The 12,233-nt window shown below is 51.3% G+C and overlaps 1 protein-coding gene across 1 annotated transcript; it reads right to left on the bottom strand.

Annotated features, from left to right (window-relative positions):
• Positions 1-2,731: 2,731 nt before the first annotated feature.
• On the bottom strand, positions 2,732-11,338 carry AQP8 (aquaporin 8). The gene is made up of 6 exons (XM_006201221.4): positions 11,186-11,338; positions 10,794-11,047; positions 7,878-8,004; positions 6,046-6,260; positions 4,415-4,549; positions 2,732-3,215 (listed from the first exon to the last, which is right to left on the bottom strand). Exons 1-6 carry the CDS (start codon positions 11,195-11,197, stop codon positions 3,167-3,169), a joined length of 792 nt encoding a protein of 263 aa, XP_006201283.1. The 5' UTR covers positions 11,198-11,338; the 3' UTR covers positions 2,732-3,166.
• Positions 11,339-12,233: the final 895 nt, after the last annotated feature.

The raw sequence follows: 12,233 nt of genomic DNA, 5'->3' as shown, positions 1-12,233 counted from the left end.
TGGTGTGAGGTGATAACTCATTGTGGTTTTGATTTGCATTTCTCTGATGATGAGCAATACTGAGCATTTTTTCATGTGTCTCTTGGCCATTTGTTTGTCTTCATTGGAGAGTCGCTTGCTTAGATCTTCTGCCCATTTTTGGATTTTTTTTTTGTTATTAAATTGTATGAGCTGTTAAATATTCTGGAAATTAAACCTTTGTCAGTCACATCATTTGCAAATATTTTCTCCCATTCTGTAGGTTGTCTTTTTGTTTTGTTTATGGTTTCCTTTGCTGTGCAAAAGCTTGTAAGTTTAATTAGGTCCCATTTGTTAATTTTTGTTATTTCTATTGCTTGGGTAGACTGCCCTAGGAGGACATTGCTAAGATTTATGTCCTAAAATGTTTTGCCTATGTTTTCTTCTAGGAGGTTTATAGTGTCTTGTCTTATATTTAAGTCTTTAATCCATTTTGAGTTTATCTTTGTGTATGGTGTGAGGGAGTGTTCTAACTTCACTGATTTACATGTAGCTGTCCAGTTTTCCCAACACCACTTGCTGGAGAGACTGTCTTTTCTCCATTGTATATTCTTGCCTCTTTTGTCAATATTAATTGACCATAGATCTGTGAGTTTATTTCTGGGCTGTCTTTTCTGTTCCCTTGATCCATATGTCTGTTTTTGTACCAATACCACACTTCTGATTACTGTAGCTCTGTAGTATTGTCTGCAGTCTGGAAGGGTTATTCCTTCTGCTTTGATCTTTTTCTTCAGTATTGCTTTGGCAATTCTGGGTCTTTTGTGATTCCATATAAATTTTAGGATTATTTGTTCTAGTTCTGTGAAAAATGTCCTGGGTAATTTGGTAGAGGTCACATTAAATCCATAGATTGCTTTGGGTACTATGTCCATTTTAACAGTATTAATTCTTCCAATCCAAGAGCATGAGATATCTTTCCATTTCTTTAAGTCACCTTTAATTTCTTTAATCAGTGTTTTGTAGTTCTCTGTGTGTAAGTCTTTCGCCTCTTTGGTCAGATTTATTCCTAAGTATTTTATTCTTTGGATGTGATTTTAAAAGGGATTCTTTCTTTTTCTGGTATGTCATTGTCAGTGTAAAGAAATGCAACTGATTTTTGCATGTTAATCTTGTATCCTGCTACCTTGCCGAATTCTTTTATCAGCTCTAGTAGTTTATTTGGTTTTAAGGATTAGACTAGAAAAGGAGTTTATTGGATTACACTGCCACAGACAACAGCAGGCCTCACAGATGAGAGGTGGCTGTGTGATCTGCCCGAGCAGTTTTCGTGCAGAGCCTTCAGGGTTTCCTGTGTATAGTGTCACGCCTTCGTCAGGTTATTTGCTTTTCCTCTCTTAGTGCGGGTCCTTCAAGCACATGATGCCACCGTCCCTTCCTGCTCACCCTCCTCATGTGATCTGCTGGATAGATTACAAGTTCTTATGCGATGTTCTTCCAGAAAAGATGCCTCCCTTCCTGACTAACCCTGATGGTTCCCTCTCATCATTCGATGTTCCTGGCTTATTACTGCATAGTTCCCCTGTTAACAGTTGTGTGTGTTCTCTGTTTTCCCCTAAGAGTTGCTGTTGGCTCTTTGTCCGTAAGCGCAGCTGTATGTCTGTAGGTGACGTGACGACATGAACAGTGTAACATCCCAGACTCTGGAGCCAGACCAGCCGGGCTTGAATCTCAGCTCTGCCACTGCCTGAGTGCTCTTGAGCAAGTAATTTGACTTCTCTGTGCCTCACATGTAACATAAAAATAATAATAATAACAACACTATGTACCTAGAGTTGTTGTGAAGATGAAATAAGTTACCACATGGGAGGAATGCAGAGCAGATCCTGGCGTATAGGAAGTGCCCAGTCAGTGTTAGTAGCTGTTTTTACAGTCACCTTCAGGTCACTGAGCATGTGTTGGCTGAGTAGCCCTTTTCTCTTCTTTAGGTTTGTTGATATTCAAGTCTGTCCTTCTCTTTTTCCTCCAAAACATTGTGGGTGTTTGGGTAGATAGTGTCCATTTTCTCAACAAGCAGTCTCTGCATATCAGTGACTTTCTCCAAGGAGCATTTTCTCCATTTTCACTCAGTATTTTGCTCGTCTGGGAGAAGTGGGTGACAGCTTTGTTTGCTGTTGAGAATTACTTTTCCCTAGTACCCGTTTATGATGTTATAATGACCATCTTCCACAGATTACCTCATAGATTCTCACTGAGAAGAAGCACACTCTGCTGGTGAGGTGTGACGTTCAGAATGTCTTTTCATTCTTTCTATCCTTATTCATATACTCATGTCTTCCATCCAAATACCTCTGTCTGTCCAGACCTGTATTATGCCACATGATACATTCCCTTGGGAAATCCTGGGAGCCCTGCCCACCCCCAACCCCACCCTTGCCCTCATCCCTAACTGGAGTGCAGTGAGGGGGTCGACCCATGTCCTGGAAAACGCTGGGAGCTGAACCAGACCCTGGAGTCTGCGGTGGGCTTTTCAGTGGGGTCTTGAGGTCTGTGATCTGGAATAGATTCTGGAATAGTCCAGAGAGAGCTCCAGTGGGTCTGGCTGAGAGGGAGATGAGCTCCGGGTTGATCTGCACTCTAACTACCTCGGCGCTGGACTCTAAGCTGAGTTCCAGCTAACAGGACCCTGGGCCTCTGAGGCCCAACCCGGACTTTTGCTTCCTCCCCAGCCGTGTCCATTTCCGAAAGGAAAGGCCAGCCAGTGGGCACGCGGGAGGAAACACTGAACCATTTATTGCAAAGCTAGATTGACAGCTCAGGAAGCCGGGAAACAGGGCAGAGGAATCAGGGAACGAAGAAGGGAAGGGCTGAGGGAAACGAGCTGAGGTACATAAACAACCACCTCTTCCAACCGTTCTTCTGCTCCTGGGACCTTCCGCATCAAGAAAAGCTCTTCTGTTGTGCTCTTTCTGCCTCCCTCTGGGCCGTGCTGGCCACACATTCCCCAGGCTGAGGTCTCTTAAGAGCATAAAGGAATTTGAAGGCCTTAGCACATCTGAGAAGCCAGGCCCAAGTCAGGGGAAGCCCAGCGGTCGCTCCTCAGGGGCTCTGGCCAGGCAGGGAACGCAGAGCTGTCTTGTCTGCAGTCCAGGACGGGTCCACCGAGGGCACCGAGGGCCCCGAGGGCAGCAGGAATCCCTCCATCTCAGCCTCACCGTCCCTTCAGGATTAGGCGAGTTTTCCCATCTCCAATGAGGAACCTACAAAAAAGATACCCCATGGAGAGACCCAGCCCTTCATCAGATGTTTCCGTCCAGAATTCTCCAGAGAGATGCCTTCCTGAGCCTTCCCAGCCTCGGTAGCCAGATCTCCTTGGGGAGAGGGAGAGACTTTCCTGCTGGGTTTCCCGCCCTTCTCCTGGAGATGCCCATCTCTGCCACCCTGAAAGCATCTGAGAATTACTCGTGATGCTTTGCACTAAGCCACGGGCTGTCAGAAATGCAGACGCACAATTGTGCAAGCAGTCTGGATCAGCCCAGCCCAGTGGCTCTCCCAGACAGCGGCGGCTGTACCGACTTGTATCCCTGCATGACCTGGAGCAGAGGGGACAGGACCCTGTGGATCCTTGAGGCTCACAAGAGGAGAGCTGGAGGAGAAGCAGTCAGGCAGATGTTCTCCTTCTGATAACAGTATCAGTATCGTTGTCCCTGGCACAGCTCCAGGGAGCACTGCTCACCTTGTGTTTCATGTGAGTGGCGGCTCCTGACATGCATGCTCTGGGGGCACCACTTACCTGGTTTTCTGTGTGGCTAAGGTCCCCTGAGTTGTACACACCCCTGTGGGGAGCTGTTCCTCCCTACTTTCAGTCCATACAGTTGTTCAGGTGAGGCTGATCCCACCCCAGCTCCAGGATTAGGCTCATGCTCCAGACACAGCCAGTAAGAGCGCCTGGTCCCAAGGCTACAGGGATTGATTCAGAGGTAGACATGACCCATGCTGGGCCAGTCCAAACCGGTGAAGAGCAGACTCAGGACTTTCGCTAGAACAACTGTTCTGTTTCCTCTGCAGTTGTTAAGCTGCAAGGGTACAAGCCTGGAGTGCCTGGTGGGCAGCTTTGCCTCTCTTGGAGAACCTGTCTACGCATGAAGCCCACATAGAGGACAGCAGAGCCCATGAGAAGGACCAAGCCCTAAAACACTGAGCGCCCACCTGCAGCCAGTGCCACCTGTGAACTTTACAATTATGTGAGCCAGTGAGTTCGCCTTTATGATGAAAGCTGTGTTCAGATGGATTTCTGCCACTTGTAACCAAAGGTCCCAAAGCCATAATCTTTGCCTCTGAAGGAGGCTCCCTCCTCTCTTCTCCAAACCCAAGTGAGACTCGCCCTCTTAGCCCCAGACACTCTGGGAACTCTTGCCATGTCCATCAGATGGGTCATGACCCCGTGTCACCTTCCTACCTGATGAGCGCTCCTACGAGTAAGCCGGCCAGGAGCGGGCCCAGCCAGTAGATCCAGTGGAAGTCCCAGTGGTTGGCCACCACAGCAGGTCCAAAGGCACGGGCAGGGTTCATGCAGGCTCCAGACACAGCACCCCTGCAAACACCCAGCCACACTGGTCCCCAGAATCCCAGCCAGGGAGCCCCAACTCACCCACGTTCATTATGCCAACTAGGCCTGGGTGCACACTCCAGACCCCTTTCTAAGCTACCATGTCATGGCCCTGGGAGGTTCCAAAGAAGACTATTAGGTAAAGAGGCTTTTAACACGAGGAAGTGGAAGGCCTGACTCCTCCCTGGGCATACAGTCTGCCACTCCCCCCAACACCCTTCTGGAAGGATGGCCAGCGAGGAGTGCCTGTTCCGTGATGATAGGACAAGAAGATGGATCTGGACCCTCTCCAGAGTTGATAAGGCAAAGTCAAGCAGTTGTCCACTTTTTGGTCAAATGGACCTAGATTGAAAACCTAGCCCAGCTCTTTCTAGCTGTGCGTTTTCTTTAAGCTCACCGGGTTTCAGCTGAGGTGAAAGTGTGTATCTCATAGGTGATTAGGAGTGAATGCGAAAATGTCTACAGATCCCATGTTTCGCATATAACTCACGTGCAAGTGTTTAACTGACCCGGTTGAAGACTTTGTTGCGCCAGAAGCTTGGGGTCCAGTATCTCCCCTAGAGGGACTGTACCCCAGGTGAGCCTCTGTAGTCCTGGTGTCTGTACCCTTGCCCTATTCACTCACCCCTCACTGGACCGTCATGGCCACTACCGGGATGCCGAAAGGACTAGTCAACAGGCTTGTAAGTGAAGCAAAAGCCACTAGGGGGCAGCAAAGCACCGCCACAGCTTTGCACACGCATTTCCCCAGCCCTCTCGAGGCTCTACCTCCCAAAGGATGACACAGAGGCCTGGAGGGCAGAGCCCAGAAAGGCTACACTTGGTTCTGTGTCCAAGACAAAGGAAGGAATTGGACTTTAGGGAGAGTCTCCTTGATCCCCTTTTAACAGTGGCTCTTGCCCAAGATCTGCCACTTAATTTGTCACTGCCCAGTGACCTTAAATAAGTGACTTGTGTCCTCTCTGAGCCTCCATTTCCTCATATCTACACGGGGAGAAATAATCCCTGACCCAGCCTGGTCTCCTTAATTCCGTCCCAAGTGTGCTAAGAGGCTCGAGGTAAACAAGACAATGGGTGTGGAAGCTCTTTGTAAGTCTGAGGCTCTACCTGGCTGCCTGTTGGCTGGATAAACACAGCCTGCAGAAATGTTCTATTGATATTACAAAACAGAAAATTCACATAAAAGTCCAGTCTTCTGCCTTCCCTGGAATGAAACTAGAAGGGTCACCCCAAGCCCATGTTCCCACACAGCAATAACTTATCAGAGGGGCATGGCGGTGGCCTCCTTGGATGCCACAGTCCCCGCCACTCCCTGTTGCCTGCCTAGTGCCAGCCCATGTCCCTCACCGGCATTACCTTCACAGCTTCTGTTGGCAGCTGAGTCCATGACCCTCACGTAAGCGCTACAGGCCGGCCCACCTCCAGAGCCAAGCCTCGGCTGCAGGCTGAGCACTGAAGTCCCAAGGCCGAGCGGCACTCACCCTGCCAGGATGTCCACGGTGACAGAGAAGCCGATGGAGAACGGGGCCAGAGGACCCTGTGTCTTCTCATTGATGGCGCCCATGCACACGGCCAGGGCCAGCAGTGTCGTCAGGATGATCTCCGCCACCACTGCCCCCGCCACCTGCCCCTGCTCCTGGACTGTCACAAAGGCCGCCCCAGACGCATTCCAGAACCTCTCCTCGGGGCTCACAGCCTATGGAGAGAAGTCAGTCACTCAGCCTCATGGAGGAGGGTAGAGACAGCTGAGGGTCCTGCCAGTGTGCAGGCAGACACATCTGGATCCACCCCCCAGCTCCAACGTTCCTACTGTGGGGCTCTGCATGAGCTATTGGACTTCTCTGAGCCTCACTGTGCTCACCTATACAATGGGGATAACCCAGCGGTGAGGTGCAGTGGGCCTGAAGTATATGGAACTGTGATGACCCTCTTTGAGAAAGAATACAAAAATATCTTCCTTTTACCAACTTCATAAACACGTATAACCAGGTGACTACGTTGCCAGCCCTCTGAAAGACCCCTTCTAAGGAGGAGAGCCCTGAAGCTTAAACCCCACTGTCTTCCCAGGAAATGGGCCTCGGGGTCATCACAGCACCGGCGGAGGGAAGACAGCACAGCAGACAAGCTTCTGGACCCAGGACCCAAATCCGGGGCTCTGCTGCTCCCCAGCCCAGCTGAAGTTGGGCAAGTCACTGCCTTCTCTGGGTGTCTGCTTCCTCCTCTGTAAAGTGGGCTGATAATAATAGTAGCTCCCAGCCCAGGCAGTGGGTGTTCTCCAGGGACTGACCCTGGCTTCTGGGGAGGTGGTGGGCGATGAGCGGAGAGGACTTATGTCAAGTGCTTGGCAGGGAGGGCGCATCCGTGAACGGCAGCCACTGCCCTGCCCTGGTCTCCACCATGTCTGACAAGTTTGCAAGGGGCCCAGCCTGGGGGGAGTCTGGACACTGCTTTACATTGAGAATCAGAACAGGAAGGTCTGGATCCCCTTCTAAACAGACAGGGGAATGGAGTCTCAAATGGGGGCACAGGGAGACCTGGGCAGGAAAGACAGCAAAACGGGGTTTGGGGCCAAAGTCTGCAATGGGCAGCGCTTAGAGCCACAGGCCAAACCCCAGCCAGGCTAACGGGGTGCCCCCTCCACCTCCTTCTACCTCCCCACCCCCCAACCTCGACCTTGGCACGCGCCAAGCAAGGTTGAGGCTTAAGAACAGCAGGAAAGGAAGAGAGAGAGAGAAGGGAAGAAAGAAAAAAGGAAGCCAGGCAGGCAGAGAGGAGAAAGCAGTCCAGCCACGGAGTGACGTATAAAGCTACAGAAGTTTGGGCTGAAAGAGCGAGCCTTCCTGTCGGAACAGGAGGAGTCCAGTAATTGAATATTTACTCCCATCAAAGGTGGAGTAACTCAGTTTAAAGGCAGGCAAACTGGAGAACACAGAGAGAAATCCATTCAGGGGTTTCTCAAGAATAACCACACGCAACCTGTACCCTCAGTCCGTGCTTAGTGAGATGTTTGTTGAATTAATGAATTTTTAAAAAATAAAATTATCGAAGCCAGAAATGGCCTTAGGAACAGAAAACTCAAGTTCTGAATTCTGCTTCCTGGTTTGTCCAGGGAAGGGCTGTGTCCAGACATGGACAGAACAGAGTGGGTTTGGAGGAAACAAAGGGCCCTTTGACTGTCCCCTCCCCGGTATGAGGGCCCACCCAGTCCCACTGGAGGCAACAGGAAAAGAATCGGACAGTCCCCACCCCCCACGCACCCCAGCAGCCCCGTCAGAGCCAGCCCCCCAGCCCAGTCCCCTTGGGGGTCACCCACCTTGGCCAAGGCAGCCCCGATCAGTCCCCCGCACAGCTGGGAGATCCAGTAGGGAAGGAGCATCACCAGGTTGAGGCCTCCGACCAGCATGGCTGCCAGGGACACCGCAGGGTTGAAGTGTCCACCACTGTCACCCACAAAAGCAGAAGGGGTCGTGAGGCCAAGGCCCAGGCTGTCCCCAAGGGAATGGGTCCCAATAGCTGCCCCACCCCTTGGTTGGCTTTGCAGGGCCAGAGTCAATCAAGCGCCAGCCCAAGTAGGAAACAGGCACCGAATCACATTCTTTTCCCCTGAGGTGCCGGGGGGGGGGGGGGTGACGGATATGGGGGAGAGCCTGGGAGAGGAGGGCAGCCGGGTTCCTGGCCCACGCCCAGATCCCGGGATGGCCCAGAGGAAGAGTGCGGTGAGAAATCATCTCTCAACTCCTTCCAGACTCCCTCAGAGCTCCCTCCAGCCCTTCAGAGCTGTGGCCACAGGTCAGAATGAGATCCCAGGCTCCAAATTCATAGCCCAAGAGAGGTATCCTGGCCTCCCCTTAGAAGTAACCAGGCCCCGAACAACAGCTCCTGATTGGTTAACCACTCAGCCAATAAAATTTCTACTTTTGGTCTGAAACTGTGATTAGCACTAAGTGTAAAATTGAGATTAGAGGTTCGTGGAAATGGCATTGGGAATCAGAAATGAGTTTGGAGGGTCATGATTAAGTTCGGTATTGGGATCTGAAGTTTGGGATGTGAAGTGGGGTTAGACAAAGTTGAACCTAGGGTCAAAAACAGGTTCAAGTTGACTAGCCCCTCCATTAGTTGTGGGCAAAGAGCCTTCCTTTTCACCAAGATGTCCAACCAGCCCAAGTCCCAGAACCAAGAGGCCCCCTCCAAGGCCCTGCTACCCACTCAGATGGAGGAGCTATCTTGAGAGGTTGGCCCACCAAATCCCTCTTGTGCATGGAATGGACACCCCCAATAAAAAGGACAGTGACCCCAAGCCCAGGGAATCACCCTAGATGGTTAGAACCCACCAATGGGCCTGCCCACCCCCAGTGGACACAGGGCATTGAGCTGAGACCAGACAGAGGACCTGGGCTCTGGACACAAAAACTTTGTCCCACGTGCTGGTATCTCGGGACCCGCTGCCCCGGCTTGTCTGGCCCAGCTATATGCACAGGCCCCCGGGTGAGCTTCCTGCAAGACTGGGAAGTGTCAGCTGATCTCAGACTCAGTAGGTGGGAGGAGGGGCAGCCAGGCCCTCTTGGCCTCAATTCAGGCCCATGACCAAGCATAGTCTGGGCCCTGCTGAAACGTAGAAATGAAGGTGGGGGTGGGCGGCAGCCTCGCATGGGAGACTGCAGAGTTAGAACCCTCTCTGGCCATCAGCCTCTCCACCATCTCACCGAGCCCAAACGGGGAGAGAGAAACAGTTACTCAGAGCATGGCTCAACCAGGAGAGGGCTGGAACACCACCCAGGTCCCAGAAACCGACTGCACATTCATCAACAATAAAACCACCAAGACAGTTTCTTAGTTTGCTCAACAAATATTTATTGAACACCTACTATGTGCTAGGTGCTGTGCTGGGTGCTTCCATAACCTCAAAGTCAGAGCCCAGCACACAGGAGGTACTGAATAAATATTTGTTGACGAAACAAATGGTTGGAAAAAAAGGCTGGTATTTCAGTAGGCAGTTTACTACAGTGCATAACAGGTGTTTTCGCTGGCCAGCTGGCCTGGGTAAACCCTAGATCTGCCACGAAAAAGCTGTGTGACTGTGGGCAAATTATATAACCTCTCTGAGCCTCAATGATCGCTACCCCATCAAGGCTGTTAGAAAGATAATTAATAGATATTCATATAGAGTATGATATACATAGTTAATACCAGCATATCGTTAGTATTCAATAAATGTCAGCTATCCCCATTTATACCACTGCACAGAGAGGTTCAGTTTTTTGCCCTGGTCACCCAGCTAAGACGTGATAAAGGTCGCCTCCAACCCCAGACCCTCCAGAACAGAAGACCATGTGTTTTTCATTCTACCTGCAGCTTCCCTTGGATGTTTAAAGAGAAATGTTAGAGTCCCCTTTCCCTTTCTGTTCTCCTGGGAAACAATGTTTTAATTTCCTTACTCAGATCTGTTTCCTGTGCAAGGTTAAATACAGACCAACCACGTTCTAGGTCACCTTGCCAGGAGCTCCCTCCAAGACATTCATCATGGCAGCTGGTCCTCCTGGGAGCCCACGCCCTCCCCGTCGAGCTCCTGTCCAGGTGAAGTCTGAGCCAGAGGAGGCCCTAGGGCCTCCCTGCCCCTGGGCGGGTTCTCCGGCTGCCTCCGAAGCTGGAGCAAACCCCGTCCTGATGGCAACAATAATACACCAGCCAACAGTGATTGAGTGCTTACGTAGATTAAGCTCTTTAAATCATTTCTTCCTGTGCCTCCCCCGTGAGGCACCGGGTTTGGGCCAGACAGCTTGGGTTTCCCTCCTGGCTCGGCCATGGAAACTTGGACGCATGTCCTGACCTTTCTCCTTTCAAAGCTGGAAAATGGGGCTAATCACGGTACCTACCCCACAGGGTTGTTGGGAGGATTAAATGAGTTGCTATCTTGTAAAGGGCTTAGAGTATTGTATTGCCTGACGTATGGTCAGCAGCATACCTGTGTTGGCTTGAGAAATAAGATTTAGACAATATCGTGCTGTTCCCATTTCACAGGTGGGGAAGGTTGGGTTTGGAGAGTGACCTGCCCAAAGCCACAGAGCTCAAAGACTGAGGAGCCAGGACTCGAACCCAAGCCTACTTTCTTATCCATACTACTCTTGGGATCCTGGGCAGGGGCCCAGGGGTCCCTACCGACAGCTCTGCTCCCCACCCCCGGTGAGCACCCCAGGTGAGCACCAGGCTGAGTGCTCGGAGCTGCTCTCACCTGATACTCCCCAGGGTGGCGATGACCAGGCCCAGGGCCAGCCCGTGGGCCAGCGCCGGCTGCAGCAGCCCAGTGTCCGTCCCATTCTCGATAACTGACAAGCATCCGATGAAGATGAAGAGGGCAGAGCCCAGCAGTTCGACCAGGCAGGGCTGCACGAACCGCTCGTACCAGGACCCGCGCCACCTGCCCCCATTGTTGGGGTCCTTCACCTTGACACCACCAAACTCCACGTCACACATGGATGCAGCTGCCTGTAGTCAGGAAAAGGGAGAGGGACACGGGTGGGAGGAAAGCCCGGAAAGAAGCCCCCAGGGCCTCGATCTTGAATTAATTCTCAGTGACCCCTGGACGGGCCAGGCTGCAGAGGAAGAGGTCAGCAGAGCACTCACCTCTGCAGACATCAGGGCGGAGGTGACTCCGGACAGGGCGCTCGCCTGCGCTGGCTGGGAAAGCTCCACCTGCTCTCCCGGACGGGACACTCTTATCTCCAGGACTGAGGCCGCCAGCCCACTCCAGGCTCTGCCCCTTTTAAAGGGCAACAGAGGCTCCTGAGGGTGTCAAGAAAGCAATAAAACCCAGTGGGAGGTGGCCCAGGGCTAGAAAAGGAAGCATTTTTTTAAACCTCAACTGGGCAGGGCAAGGGGTGGTCAAGAATTACTGAGCTTTCTGCCAACAAAGGGAAAAGGCGTTGGCTTAGCTGCGTCACCCGGGGAGGGCACCAGGTCTCCCCTCAGGAGATGGAGGGCCAAGCTCCCCAGCTCCCATGGTCACCATCAGTGTCCAGAGGAGACCCACAGGTATAGGAGAACACGAGGAGGACCCCACCAGACTGGGCCCACACACAGGAAGTGACAGTAATCCCACGATTGTTCCACGGATTTCCACAGACATCTCCTGGAATCTGGGGCCCCGACGCCTCCACTCACTCACCCTGATCGGCTGATCCAGGACTGAGCGTGTAGACGGATGACCGTCTCCTGAGGTAGCAGAGGCAAGAGGAGAGTCTGCGGACTCTGGAAACAAGCTGCCTGGACTTCAGTCCCAGCTCCTCTGTGAGCTGGCTAAGTAACCTTGAGCATGTAACACCCTCTGAGCATCTCTGTTTTCTCCACTGTGAAGCATGGCTGAGAGTGTAGTACCAATGACACAGGGTTGTTGTGTAATTTAAATGAGTTAATATGACAAAGTGTTAAAAACCTTATGGTAACTGCAAACCAAAAATCTTTAATAGATGTACACACAAAAAAGAAAAAGAAATCCAAATATAACACTCAAGAGAGTCACCAAATCACAAGAGAGCAAAAGAAGGAAAAAAAATTAACAAAATGGCAATAAGAACATATATATTGATAATTACCTTAAACATAAACAGACTAAATGCTCCAACCAATATAACAAAGTGTTTATGACAGTGCCAGACACATGACAACTGCCATA

The sequence above is a fragment of the Vicugna pacos genome, chromosome 18, assembly GCF_048564905.1.
Source record: "Vicugna pacos chromosome 18, VicPac4, whole genome shotgun sequence".
In the NCBI taxonomy this organism is placed as follows: domain Eukaryota; kingdom Metazoa; phylum Chordata; class Mammalia; order Artiodactyla; family Camelidae; genus Vicugna; species Vicugna pacos.
This window is presented reverse-complemented; position numbering and strand designations above follow the sequence as displayed.